The following is a 14,857-nucleotide window of genomic DNA, read 5'->3' as shown; positions in this document are numbered from 1 at the left end:
GACCTTGAACTCTCTGCTCCTCCCTAATTAATGGCCCTCAGAAGAAATATGGTTCCAGGCAGCACACTGACAGTACTGGGAGATGTCTCTAGGCCAAGTTGCTGTAACATGCTTCTCATTCCTGTTGCTGGCTGGTAGCTCACTGGTGTTGGCTGAGCTTGTTGCTTCTCTCCCTGGCTGAGAAACAAGTGGCAGAGTGGAGAGGAGAAGCTGTTGAATGCTCTAGTCTGTGGAAAAGTGAGCATCAAGAAGAATTAAATTTCTGCATACACCTATATTGGAGTACACACAGAGCAGTTTGGTGACATGCTTTGAAGTGCAAAGTATTCCCCATAAGAACACCTGGGAAAGCTGAGATTAGACTGTAATGTTCAGCAGTTTACAGGGATGCCTGACTTTTCCATTAGGGCTTGCTGCTGTGAACCGTGTTAGAAAAATTGTCTTGGGACACTGAGTGAACACCCATCTTGTTCCATCTCACCATAGCTGCTGGCTTCTTTGTGATTGTTACTCAGTCTTTAGGGCAGCTGGTATCTGTGGAGAAAATAAGGAAGGCCACTGACCTTTGTTCCCATTGCAAACAGAGAGTGTGTGGGATGGGGAGCCGTGAAAGAAGAGATATCCTGGATAACAATTTCTGCTTCCTCCTGTCTGCTTTCTGTCTCTGTGCTTGTAGCTCTGTCTGTCACACCACCTCCTTCCCCTTGCCCCCTCCCTCTCCTTCAGGAGTTCCCCTCTTGCTCACACCTGATATTCAATCCCAGCAGAGTTCTTGCCTTTTGCTGAGATCAGACACGGCACTGGGGAATCATGTGGCAGAGGAAGGTTGCTATAAATATAGTTGAACCCTTTGGGCAGGAAGGGAAGAAAGGTAGAGAGGCACAAGGAGGAGGAGGAGGAGGGGCAGAGAGAAAGAGAGTGCAGGAACGGGACAAGTTGGAGTGGTCTGAGGAGAGAGAGAAAGGAAGGATCAGCAGAGAATGCGGAGGCCATGCTCTCTGCCAGAACACGAGGTGCTTCGAGGTAAGGCCCAGAGCAGCAACTCAGTCAGAGATGAGCGTGAGGAGCAGTGGAGGAATGGAGAGCTCAGAGAGCAAGACGCAGGAGGCCATCTGGAAGCCAGCTTTGTGGGAGGGCACACCGCAGTACGACTATGTCTGCTTTGAGAAATGCACCCGTTACGGGATACCCGTGGAGGCAGGACAGCAGGCCCGGGCCACAGGGGACGACCTGCGCTCCCCGGAGAACTCGCCCAGCTACCCACAGGTAGGGCTGGACAACGGCATGTTTGTGGCAGCACAGGTCCCCCTGGGATCACACGGGCTCTGGGGCTCTCAGAACACACATCCCTGTCCATCCCCAGTCCCACCAGCTCTCCCCTTCGCTTGCTGCCTCCAGGTCAGGCTTTGGCATTCACGGCTGTACTTGCACCAAGGATCCTTGCAGTAATTCAAGTCAGAGGTTATTGTCACCTGCCACGGATGCAACGAGACTTGGAATGGGCAAGCTGGGATGGGGAAAATTAACCAGAGCATTAATGTGTGTGTAACAGCAAAGAGAAGCTGCAGCTGCCTTCAGTTGTGTAGTGATACTGAGTAAAGCACAGGAGTGAGTAAAACCAAAGAGAGCAGTGATGTATGTATATGGGAATCTGTACAGCTGTGTAGATGAAGTAAAGCTCTCTGGTGACTTTTCTTTGACCATAAAGCCCTTAATGGTCATAGATCCATACATGTATATTGGTATTTTTGATAACTCTTAGTGTAACTGTAAGCGAGCCATTTTCTAACCCTTAAGCTTGACCTGGCTGTTGCTCTGGATTGTACAAGCGCTGGTTCAGAATAATGTCTGGGACATAGAAGTACTCTGGTTATGGCTTTTTGTTCATTATGTTCTGTACCTCGCTTCCCTCTTCTTTTGGGACAGCCTCCTAAAAAGGGGAGGGTTTACAGCAGAGTCCTGGTGTCTTATTTCCTACCACTCTGTTCTGATTAAGCTGATCTAAGACAGTTTGGTGCAATGAAGGATTGAGTCAAATTTTGAGGAAGAGAGGGTTTGAATGTGAAATTCATAAAGTGGATGTTTCTCCTTAAATGAATACAAATCCTCTTACATGGATGGCGAATGATTGGGGAATGAAGGAGATTGCATTAATTGTCTCCTAAACACTTACGTGATTTACTGATAGGAAAACAGCCACATTTGCCACCAAGAAAATATCTTCCAGTAGATAAGCATCCAAGTGAGGATAGTTATGTGTCACACTGCCAAAGATCAGAGAATCAGCTCCATGGCCATATTCAGGAATTTCTCTTCTGAAACTGCCTACAACATCTGAGAGTTTGCATGTCTCCTTCACTAAAGTCTTCCAAAACCACCCCACTGGCTTATTTGAAGCAGCAGCCCAGATGAACAGAGGTCTGACTGGAGCAGTTTAGCCTTCATTTACACCAACACAAAGCAGTGCCTTGGCTGCAGCAGCCACGCTAAGAGGGTGAACACAGGGGGTGGGATGAGGTGAAGAGGTGTGTGTGCCCACCTGAGGCTGAGCTCCACTGGGGTCACACCTGCCCCATGGGGTGCAAATGGGGCTGGAGAGCTGAAGTGGGTGAAGGAAACGCACCTTTGTGTGTGTGCCATGAACCAGGAGTGAGCTGGGGTGTGGGGAGCTGCCAGATGCAAACCCTTTCTCCAGCACAGCACATCAGTGCGCAGAAACATCCCAGCTCAACCAGATCCAGCAGATATGCCAGTCCCACACACCTAAAACCACTCTCCAGTAGGCACAGATGACACAGTGAGGTAAGACCACCAGCTCTGTGCTCTTGCTCCCTGACACCAGAGTGTCTCTGTGCTCAGTTCCAGAGGCATGCTGGTCAGTGCACGCAGATAGATGATCTCACATACAAACAAGAAGGCCATCAAACCCATTCCCATGCATATCTTCAGGCAGAAATATCCCCAAGCAAGCATGCATTTGTGAGGGCAATTTGCAACCTAAAAACCAGACAGTTGTATTTATAGTTTACCGAAAATATGTCCTAGAGACATTTTATATAAGCAGTCGTGTACACGTGTGCATGTACATTTATCATGGAACTTTGCATGCAAGCATATACTGGCTAAGCCAAGTTTGCTGTGGATGTGTATATTTCACTGGTCATTCATGCACATGCAAATAAATTATAAACATGCACAGGTACTTTGTACAAACATGCACACTTATTATCATGTAATTAGCATGAAAAACAACCCCTTGCACATGTTTTCATACATTTCCACACAGAGTAATCATTAAGATTTCTTTTCCCACTGTCAGCTGAAAAAACATTTTACAGAGATTTTAATTTTGTTGAGCTCTTTTTTTCTGCTAGATGCTGCCTTCTGTTGTACATGTGATTTGGATTGGTTTACACATGCCCCAGAACAGTGAAATCTTGGTCCTTGGCCTTGGACCTTCAGATAATTAATAGTCAAAAAACACATAGTGGTTAGTAGATAATAACTTAATAGTAGTAGGTTAATAATAATAATAATAATAATGTATTTTTGACAATTAATATAACAGATAGTAGATATATAACAGATGATGTAATATGCCTTGATAAAAATATACATTATCCTACACGGTAGGATTTTGTATTGTTTTATTTCTGCATGAAAAAGCAGTTGCAGCTGGTGAAGTATTTAAAAGCTGTGCTATTTGTGACTATAGAAAGGGTGTTCCTGGCAGGGAGCTCACTCAGCAATACACAGATGGGGGTAGTGGGAGGGATGTGCAGTAAGGAATCAGGCATTGCAGTAATAGAGAATAACAGGCTCACAGAGAGAGGGAGGTGGGAGGGCCTCTGGAGCCCTCCAGCCCAAGCCCCTGCTCACAGCAGGGCTGAGTCCAAAGGTAGGTCCCATTGTCCAGAGCCTTTTCCAGGCATCTGAACATCTGCAACACTGAAGATTCCCCAGCCCCACTGGGCACCTGCTCCTGTGCTGAACCACCCTCAAGTGGGGCTGGATGGGGACACGTGTTCCTTCGCAGGGGCTTTCCTTTCTTGCAAGCTGTGCTTTTCCCTTTGCCCATCTCTGTGCCCCTCTGGGATATCTTGCTCTGATATTTCCCTCCAGCCCCTCTCTCCCTTTAGATAGTGGCATTGCTGTTAGATTTCCCCTTTGCCACCTTTTCTTCAGGAACAGCTGTGATTTTGTTGCTGTCCCCTGTCCCTTTCATGTGCCTCATTGACTTTGTCTCTAAGCAGTTGACTGAGTTGTTTTACATTTAAATTTATATATGTGGTGCATTTGGGGAGGTTTCACCTTTGAGGTCAGACATGGCTTCTCCTTGCTGATGCATCAGGAAAAAAAAATCACCTAAGGAAGATAATTTTAGGAATAGCAGGATGGCTAAAGGAGGCAGGAGTGAGAGGGAAAGGAAGTACAGGCTAAGGCTGCCTCAGTGGCTGGGAGCAGCAGATCATAAACAGGATGCACTGGCAGAGTTGGGGAAAGGGATTTCAGGACTGGAGTATTCTGTGGGGAATGCATTGTTCAGTCTGGATGGCATGGGAAATAGCTTGGGCTTTGGACTGTGGGAGGAGGGCAGTTTCATACAGGTGCTGACCCCTCAGAAAATAGCTGCCAGAAAAGTCTTGAGATTGTGATGTATTTTTTTTCCCTTGAGATTCTGTGCAGCTTTTCCTCTGTTACTCAAACAATGAAATTTCCCCAATTTTCAGAAAGACAAAAGATCTTTTGCATAGATAAATGCTTCATCTCCAAAAATAAACTTTGCCTTGTTGTGCTTTCTCCCTAGATGGTTTGGTTGTGATTTGTTTATTGGGGTTGTTTTGGTTTGGTTGGTTTGTTTGTTTTTGTTTGTTTGGGTTTTTTTTGGTGGGGGATGTATGTTCCTCCCATCTATCCTGAGTGGCATTTACACCTTCAGCTCTTTTTACACCATTTTCGTGGTCTCCCTCAGCATTTAGCCCAGTAGGCATGATAGTACCTTTTCTGGTTCAGCCCTTAGGTGGTAACTGAGAACTTATAAAATTGTCTTCATTTTTTCTGGTGCTCAGAAACCCTGTGTTCCTTGTGTTAGAGAGGGAGCAACAGAAAAAGGAACAGTCAGAGTCATACTGTGTTATATTTTTAGTTTTACATCTTCTAGTGGAGTGGATATTTCTTGCCTAACCCAATTTTGCTGTAAGGTCATCCTCTGATTTCTGGATTCTTTCTCTGTCCCACAATCTCCTACCATTTTAGATACTTCCAGAATCCTGGAGAAGCAAAGCACATGTGTGAAGCATTCTTTAAATGTGTTGAGACTACCTGGTTTGCCAGGACAGCAACTTCTTTTTATGTCTGTGGACTAACTCCTTTTTTTCCCATATCCCAAATGCACCATTTGACAGCCAGGCAGAAGCAGTGAACTCATATACCATATGAGGACCTTCAGCATTCATACTATTTTACTGTCATGCTGTTCCATCTGGCAGATGGAAGATTCTAATTTGAATCTCATACTTGACATGGGTTTAAGTTGTATTTGACATAAACCCATCTCTCATGACCGTTTAACAGCGCTGAAACACTGGCTGAGGTGATGTGAAGATGCATTTGTCTAAAATCTGCTAGTATTTGGCATTTCTGTCTGAAAAACACCGTTAAAAAAAAAAAAGAGCAGTTTGCTAGGTAGGATTGCATTCTGTATGTGGCAGTTACCCTGTAGATGAAATACTTCAGCCTGATGTTTCACTGTCCTGTCTAAGGGGGTCAAAGCATGGCCATTATGTCTGCAAAGACTCTGCTTAATTTACTTAGAATGTGTTGGTAATCATGTGGTTAATAATTGCATTAAATTTGTGTAGCTTCAAATACAGTGATGAATGAAAGAATACTTTCAGCTGTTCAGACAGGATCAATCTGTTTAAGAGGCAGCAGGTGAGCCATCTCTAGAACAGGATGATTTTAAAAAGCATAGATAGGGGTTCTGTGAAGAAAAAAAAAAATCCATTAGGATTTCCAAAGGGAGCTGTGGCACATGGTTCAAATGTCTCTTGAGGAATTTGTGCAAATAAATAAAATACTTAGGGCCTTCAGTCATATTTGTTATGTATGTTGAAACACGAATTGGTAGAGCACTGAAGCAGGTGCTCAGAGAAGCTGGGTAATTTCTACTCCTGTAGATGTTTAGGAGTTTCCTGGATAAGGTCTTGAGCAGCCCAGTCTGGTTTACCTGGCTTTGGAGTTTGTAGGCTGTGGGCAGAGGTTTGGACTAGAAACCTCCAGAGGTGCCTTCCAGTGTAAATCTTTCTGTAAGTCTCTGTATCTATTTCATCTCAAGGGAACAGGAACATCTCTTTTGTTACCTTGAAAAGGGCAGGCAGGAACTGTCAAATAGAAATGTCTCCTAAGTGTGTGGTAGTGCTTTATCTCTGTCATATGTCCTGTCATTCTCCAGCTAAGTGTCTGATTTTGCTGATCAGAACATGGTTCATTCTCCTGCTGCCACTCAGAAAATCTCAGAGAAGCAGATGTTGTGCTGGGGAGGGAGCACAGGGTCACCTTGTCACAGGTGAGAAGTGCACCAGGTGGTAACCTGGTCCGAAGTAAAGCCAAACCTGGTTCACTGAAGGACATGCAAGGAGAAGAGGCTTATTCTCTGCTTCTCAAATGCACACCTTCCCCAGCTATACTCTGAAACAGTGAGGTGGGATAGCTGCTCTTCAGGGGATGTGGTAAACAAACATGGGCACAGCCAGGGTTCTTCAAGCTCCCTTAAGATGTTGACGAGACAGCACAACTGCCCCGTTTACTGCAGACCCGTGTAAGAAATGTCCTTGGTAAGCACGTGCAGCTGATTGTGAACTGCATAAAACCCTCTGCTTTTCAAGTTTAGTATCTGAAGAAACAGACTGGCTTATGCAATTAGGAATTTCAGAGGAACTGATGATACAGGAGGACATAAAATGCTGATTTGGGTAAATAATGGTTGGAGGTGTGCAGCAGCCTGTGATATTTTTGAGATGATGCTGCTTCTTTTCCTCCACGAGCACCACCAGTGGCTGTGTGCCCTGTTAAGCATTCCTTGGCAGCAGGAGGAACAGATGCAGGACATTCCTGCAGCCTGTTTGAGAGTGTAATGCCTCTCAAAACCTTCAGAGATGTTTTACAGTGCTGCTGAAATCTATGAGACAGCCCTGAGGATGGCGGCCTCATGTGAACTACTTTGACCTTCTTTTGTACCTCCAGAAAGCTGTCTCTTAATGCTCAAATGCTGTCTCTTAATGTTCAGTCTCTCAGCCGTTTTTTTCCCCCAGGACATTAGAAAATAATGAATATTCTGTGATCATATCTTGTACTCTCAAAAAGGGAGTGAAAATGTTTTGGAGAGATTGGAAAGAAGAAACTAGAAAGAAAAAGAATTAAAAATAAATGAGCTGCATCTGTCTGACAGTTTCTGTGTCTCAGTCTCCCTGCTTGGTACACTTGGGAATGTACCTCAGACTGTTGGTAGATCTGCCTTGTCATCCTTAATGCTATTTGTGAAGGAGCATTTGCCTTCCCTTTTCATTGCAATTACTCTTGTTTTCTGCTCCTCCAGCTGTATGGCCGATACACAGACCGGATAACAGATAACATTTCAGACCAGGAAGCAGCAAAACTGCTGAAGAAACAGGCCCAAAGGAACAATGGAAGACCCCTGAAACGTGACAGTCAAGTACAGATCAAAGAAGAGCACTATTCCAAATGCCAAGGTAGGGACAATTCATGTTTCGTTCCCTATTACCAGATATTGGGTAGGCCAGCAAGAGATATGGGATTTAAGCAATTGTGCCTGGGGAGAAGCAAAGAGGAAAGGAAAAGGAATCAAATCTCATTGGGTTGAAAACCCTTTTCTATATGAGCTTTCTTCCTAGAAAAGATATATTTGGAATAAAAACAAAAAAGAAAAGCAATCCCAAGTAAATAATTTTTTCCACAACAGAGCTCTGTAATGGGAGGAAAAGGACTTTAGGGGTATCAGACTTTTGTTGCTAGTGTAGAAGATGTTAAATTCCACCTTGTGTGTCCTGTACACACCCCTCCCCCCCACTTTTTTAGTGTTTTTTTTCACTACATGTTTCAGAACTGTGTAAGAGAGGGATGGGTAGCAGTCCTTCAACATGAAGCCCACGCTGCCTCCAAATAAATCCTTGTTTTAGTCAGTTCTCAGCACAGGAGAGACAGACACAGCTTCATGTATGTTCACTCCGTTTTTCTGGTTCACTCTTCCCTCCGCAGACTGTGCTAAACGCATCCAGAAATATGTTACCAAGAAGCTTGGAGAGGACTGGATTTTCTTGGTTCTGTTGGGTCTGGTCATGGCGTTGGTGAGCTGGGGAGTGGATTATGCCAGTGCAAAGACCGTACAGGGTGGGTCCCATTCAGGTGTTGCAAAAGCAGCCAGTAAATGATAGGAATGTGTTACAAATCCCAGTGACCCATGTTGCTCCTCCTTTAACATCATTGTCCCATCCTCAACCCTCGCTGCTTGGGAAGTTTGAAGTTCTGGCAACGTACAAAAGGTTGGCTAGGGAGAGGTTCTTTAAAGGGATGGCAGGGGAAATTTTGGAAGTAAGTGGCAGAAACAAGGAATATGTGTATGATGAGTCAAAGACAAACAATAATTTTGAATCCTTTTTCTTTCTGCTCCCTTGAATATGCAGGAGCACAGGGAAGTGTTACTGCATCCTCTGCTGTTATACTGCTTCCCTTTCTCCCCAAGAATATTAAGAACACGGGTGACTGGGGGGAAAGGGGATTTTAGATGCCCTCTTGGCACTGTTTCTGCTTTTTACCTCGATTTTGTTCTTTCCAGCTTTTACTTATACAGTGCCCTGATTTTTTTTTTTTTTTTTTTTTTTTGGCCATCTGGGCATATAGTGCCCTCTCCTTTTGCCCTTTTCACAAAGATCTCCTATTCCCTGTCTTATATCCCTTCCCTGAAGGTGGGAGTTGTCTGTGAAAGAGGAATCTATAAATGTTTTCTTATTTTCACCACCTCTCCTGTTCTCAAAGTTCTGCTCTTTCCAGCAACGCCTGTCTTTCACTGGCCATTTTCCTTCCCCTTTCAAAGACATAATATAGGAAACATCAAAGAACTCAAGTCAGGTAGTCTTTGAGAGGGAAAAAATTAAATGGAAATAGGAGAACCTAGGAAGATTGGAGGATCTAAAGCACAAATCTTATGAGGGGTGGCTGAGGGAAATGAGGTTGTTTAATCTGGAGGAAAGGAGCCTAAGGAGAGACCTCCTTAATCTCTATAACTCCCTGACAGGAGGTTGTAGCCAGGTAGTAGAACCAGTCAGTTCTCCCAGGTAACCAGTGACAAGATAAGAGGAAATGACTTCAAGTTGCACCAGGCAAGGTTTAGATTGGATATCAGGAAAAATGTCTTCAATGAGATGGTGGTCAGGCATTGAAAAGGCAAGTGGTGGAATCAATATCCCTGGAAGGGTTCAGAAGGTGTGTGGCTGTGGCACTTGGGGACATGATTTAGTGGTGAACACAGTGATGCTGCATTAAAAGTTTGATTCAATGATCTCAGAAGTCATTTCCAACCTTAATGGTTCTATTACTGGCTGAGATGTCAGAGAAGTTGTGAGGCCTGCAGTAGATAAAAGGTTGTCAGTAACCAGAGAGCAACCTTCTCTGATTTTCTCCTCCTCTTCTCTTGCAGGGTCCTTTTGTGCATATTGCCAGTATCTGTGCTGTGGTACTCAGCAAGTTCATGTCGATCTTCTGTGGGGTGTATGAGGTAAGGAACATATCTCTGCACACAGTTCTTCCACAGGCTGAGCTCCTGAGACACCCAGGCTAGTATGGGTAGGCCATGGAACACAGAGGAAGTTTAACACATAGATTGATGTTTATTGTACTGCTGTAGAGCAGTAAAACACGGGCTGAGCAAAAGTAGTGCAAGGACAGGCATACAGTCCAAATAACTGTGCAGGACCACCAATGTTACCCAGAAATTACAGAGACTGGTTAGGAGTGTTTGACACTAGATTTCAGTCTCGTGATTGATGCCTTTGCACTGTGATCATTGACTGTATAAAAAAGTAGCTGCAGACAAAGATCAATTTGTCTTTAAGCCAAATTTATACAGCATTGCTAATTATAGACACTGACACTGTCTCTGTGCTTTTGCTATCGCTGAACAGCCTCTGCAGGCTGATCACCATATTGACTGGTTGTAAAAAAAAATCTATTAACTGCACATACAGATAAATGTAGGACCTCCTTTATGTGCAGGCTCTTAGCAGAAAGTGACTATGTGATACAGCTGGAGGCGCTGTTCTCCTTGAGTAGATCCTGTCTATGCACAAGGAGCAGATGTCACTGCTGGAGACCAGCTGACAGTACTAAAGACCGCACTGAAGTGTGTAGAGCCTGCTATTTGTAATAGCAATGGCTGACTGTGCTGCTGGCTGTTGCTTTTTTTCATTGTTCTGGGTCCTAACCCCGTGGCTTTGCTCCCTCTAACCCCAGCATGCCCATCTCTGGCTGCACTCCCTGTTCCAGGATGTGCATAGGCAGCTCGACCTCCTGGTGCCGGCTTGCGCAGTTGGAGTTGGATGTTGCTTCAAGGCTCCTCTTGGAGGCAAGTGTCTTCCTGTATGTGACATTTAATGTACAGTTCCTTTGACCTCTTGCTGTGAGACTTCCTGCTCTCATGAAAGGTTCTCCACAGATACCTCTCCACTTCAGCAACACGAGTTCTTTCTGTTCACGTGTAACTGGTGGCAGTGAAAGGAAGGGAAGGTTACAGGAAAAGTGACACCTATTTAAGTGCTGATTTCTAATGATGCAGCTTGTTCAGTCTCTGCCTGCCATGAACACTGTTCCACCTGAATAGTACCAAGGGCTATCCAGAAAGTCAATAAAGATCAAGTAGAGAACAGAAGTGAAAAAACCCCAAAAGCTTGCGAGAGGCAATGGGCAAATTGCAGTGAGGGAAATTTTGACTCAGTTAAAGGAAATTATGCTCTTCTCTCCCAGAGGTGGTCCAGCACTGGCATAGGTGTTCAGAGTGTCCAGGGAAATTCCACTCTAGGAAATGTGCGAGACTCACCTGCACAAGAACCAGGCTTAGCCTTGGAATTAACAGAACTAACAGCTCTCTGAGCAGGGAGACAATTCCAGTGGTCCCTTCTCAACTTTCCATAATCCCACTTGGAGGAGAAATTTGGAAATTTATGTCTCCCCCATGCACTTGTATTAGTCTTCAGATTCACTGAATTTCTTTAAACAGAGGCACATGATACAGAGGCTTCTTCCTAAAGCAGTGGGAATATTAATAAATAATTTGTCTTTCATTTCACTTCCCCCTCTTCCCATGTGCTGCAATGAACCTCTTTGCATGGTTATTCTGGCCAGAAGTCTACAGAGTTTTTAAATGCTGTGGGCTTTTTTCTAAGATGGCTTTAGTTCTTCCATGCACTACTTTCCTGTTAGTCTTCAAATGGATGACTTAGCTGACAAATGCAACATGGTCTTGCATCAGCAGTAATACTGATCTTTACTCTGGCTGGCTGCTAAAAAAAAATAAATCAAGGAAGGAACATAGTTTGTCAGCTACAGATTAGGGGTTCTCCAGTTGATAACTTGAGAAAAGATGCCAGAATGAAAATCAGGCTAAGCAAGAGAGAGGCTGAGAACTGCATATGTGGGCAGTCCAGCAAGATGTAGACAGCCTGAGCTGAAGCCTGAGGCTTCAAGGCAAAATTTGTCAGTCTGCCAAAAGCCTTAAGAGAAAGCAGTTTCAGAACCAAGGATCAGAACACAGTCAGGTGGAACCACTGGAAGTATACAGGAGAATGGTATCTGTCTTAATGGTAAAAAAAAATAAAGCAAAAAAAACCCCAAACCTAAAAAAATCCCTGTAGAAGTCTATGCTTCTTGTTTCTTTCTTTGTACCTGGAATTAACATAATCTCAGAGACTCCAGAATGCACCACACCTAGATGACTGGGAGATGCTAGAGAAGAAAACAGAAGGTTAAACAGGGACTGATCTAACTCCTGCCTTTGGTAGATAAAGGAGGTGTCAGACAAAATAGCCAAGATCTTCTCAGAGGACTTTCACCAAAGGACAAAGAGGCAGCAGGCACAACTTGCAACAAGGGAAATTTTATCTACGCATGAAAATAATTTCTCCCCTTGTCCCAAAGATGGCTCAGGATGGCACAGGCGTCAAGAGATGCTGGGGAATCACTACCCTTGAAGGTGTTCAGGGCTGCCCTAGCAGCCTGATCCTGAGCACCCTGATCCCATTACCTTTGATCTAACCTTGCAGTTAGCCCAGTTCTGAACAGAGAGATAGAGAACTAAAACTTGCTGTGTGAGTTCAGAATTAAAACTTGCTGTAAGTCTGGGATAACATTGCAGTATGGGAACAAACAAAAAGTTATCAGAGTTTCTGTAGCCCTAGTTCCTCTTTTGGATTTACACCAAATTGTCAAATGTGATTTCCATTACCTGGGAGTCATATAATCTTCAGCTGACCTTGGTCCAGGATATAGCTTGCAGTTTCCCATCAAAATGCCCAGGTGTGTAACTTCTTGATGTTGTTGCAGGTAAATACCACCTTGTGTATTGAGGATGGATTTGAAAAGCCAGTTTAGCCCTTGACAAGCAAATGGTACCCAGTCTCTTAGAAAGACTCTTCCTTTTATACCTTCCAATTACTTTTTTTGTTATTATGACCATTTTCACCAGGACAGCACAATGCTTTACTGGGTGATCTGTCACCCACTCACCCACATTCCTACAGCATGGAAGAACCTTCAGCATCAGTCCACACTCTGCTCTGGACATGCACATGCCTTGTGCACACTGAATCACAGGGTAGGTTTTTTGAGGCATTCTGTGGCACATGTGCATCCTGAGATCCCCTGCCAAAGTAAAGAGATGGAGTGAAACCTACTTATGCTCCTTCAACCCTCTGGAGGATTTTCCAAGAGACATTTCTTCCACAGTGACAGAAATGTGTATGTTTCAAATGAAAATACAGAGAAGGTGCTGCCTTCTTCATGTTTCTTGAATGTGTGATTCCAGGTATATGCCTGTCCTGTGCCAGGTCTTGCTTTTTCAGTATTTTGGAGCCATCCAGAAGGGAGAAGTAAGATAAACATAGCTATAACTCTGAGAGTAGTGACAGAGCTGGGTGATATCATGCAGTCATACCTGCCAATTTTGTTACTCACTCTCTGTTTTCTTTGCTTCTTTCTTCTGTTTGTCTGTCTCTCTTTGTCTCTTTCACCAGTAGCAGCCCTATTATTACACGGATGTCCTGACTGTGGGGTGTGCTGTGGGTGTTGGCTGCTGCTTTGGGACACCGCTTGGAGGCAAGTGGCTGTTCTGTTTTCTTTTCCTCAGGTACCTAAATCCTCTCCCGCCTAGTCCTCTTCTCCTCTGCCCCTCTCCTGCACCACATTTTTGGTGTGATATTCACTTTGGACAGAGACACTTACCTTTAGTGTTTTCAACCTCCCCAGCATCTCTGACAGTCTCTTTTCCACATGTTGTCCGCTTTCTGGGGGCAAGAGGAGAAGGTTGTCTAGAGCAGTGGTCTCCAAATTGGGGTGTGCACACCCCAGGGGGTGCACAAGGTGATCTGCTGGATGTGGGAAGGAAATACCAGAATTCCTATTTTTTTAATATAAAAAAGTAAATAGATTAAACTTCACTAATATTAAGTATTTGTATTGGCAGTGGTGCCCCAATATGTCACATGGGCACTTGTCACATACAGTGCACGAGGTGCAGAGTTGCTCCCAATATAGGAGGTTGACCATGGTGCCTTCAATCATTTACTCTTTTTCAGCATATTGCAATGAATTGCAATTGATGTGTGCCCACACTGGATTAAGTGGATTTATGGATTATATTATCTAGTGTTAACGAAACTAATCCTCACAAATTGGAAAAGTGGCTTTTAAAGGTTCCTGCAAAGAGTTTATGGATTGAAGATAACACTAATAATGTGAGCACAGAGAAATGACAAGAAATGGCAGAGCTGACACTTCTAGTACAGGCCCTTATTCAGTCCCATTATGAGGTACAAACAATGGCCAGCTAATCAGATCTGAGAGGAAGTCGGATTAAAAAAGATTAAAATTATCAAAGGTTATTTTAAATAAGAATTTACATCTGCTATCGTTACATGATGAACTTTACCCTGTGTGTGTATTGTGCTTTGATAAGTTAACTAATGAGGGTATGAAGCCATCAGAATTAGCAAGACATTTAAAACCTAGGCATCCAGAGCATGAAGACAAACCTCTACAATTTTTTCAGTGATGCTTCAAGCCGTGTGACATTCAATCCAATACTTCACAAAATTTCACTGAACCTAATAACAAATGTGTAGAAGCCTCCTTTGAGTTTTCTTGCTTCACAGCAAAAGAGAAGATGCCGCATACCACAGGGGAAACACTTGTTCTTCCTGCCATAAAACGTAAAAATGGCTGTGATAGTACACAGAAAGCAATAGAGGAGCAAACTAAAATGTGTTCTTTCATCAGTAAACACTGCTAGAAGATGCATAGCAGACACTGCTTAAGGTTTGAAGAAACAAGAGTCTGTACAAATTACACAGTAGGAGAGGTCTCCTGTGCAGCTGGGTTAGAGTACAGATGTTTCTGAAATGCCTCAGATGATGGTATTTTCCAGATTCTGTTTCAATAGTGAAATGCAGAACTTCTTTCTGTGAGACACTGAAAGGAATATCTACCACAGAAGCTGCATTCTCAACAGTAAATTACTTCTTTAATAAAAAAATGTTTTATGGAAGAGCTCTGCAAGTGTAACAACTGGTGG

At 43.8% G+C, this 14,857-nt stretch overlaps 1 protein-coding gene across 1 annotated transcript in view; it reads left to right on the top strand.

Moving 5' to 3' along the window:
- Nucleotides 1-877: 877 nt before the first annotated feature.
- CLCN1 (chloride voltage-gated channel 1) overlaps nt 878-14,857 on the top strand; it is a 36,191-nt gene continuing 22,211 nt past the window's right edge. The window contains exons 1-5 of the mRNA XM_041469491.1: nt 878-1,266; nt 7,598-7,751; nt 8,278-8,402; nt 9,716-9,793; nt 13,305-13,383. Of these exons, the coding sequence (XP_041325425.1) occupies nt 1,054-1,266; nt 7,598-7,751; nt 8,278-8,402; nt 9,716-9,793; nt 13,305-13,383 (649 nt within the window). The 5' untranslated portion in view covers nt 878-1,053. The remainder of the gene's footprint in view (nt 1,267-7,597; nt 7,752-8,277; nt 8,403-9,715; nt 9,794-13,304; nt 13,384-14,857) is intronic.

Source organism: Pyrgilauda ruficollis, unplaced genomic scaffold (assembly GCF_017590135.1).
Source record: "Pyrgilauda ruficollis isolate IOZ18807 unplaced genomic scaffold, ASM1759013v1 scaffold235, whole genome shotgun sequence".
NCBI classification, from domain to species: Eukaryota; Metazoa; Chordata; class Aves; order Passeriformes; family Passeridae; genus Pyrgilauda; species Pyrgilauda ruficollis.
Note: the sequence above shows the minus strand (reverse complement) of the source record. Positions and strands in the feature narration are given on the sequence as shown.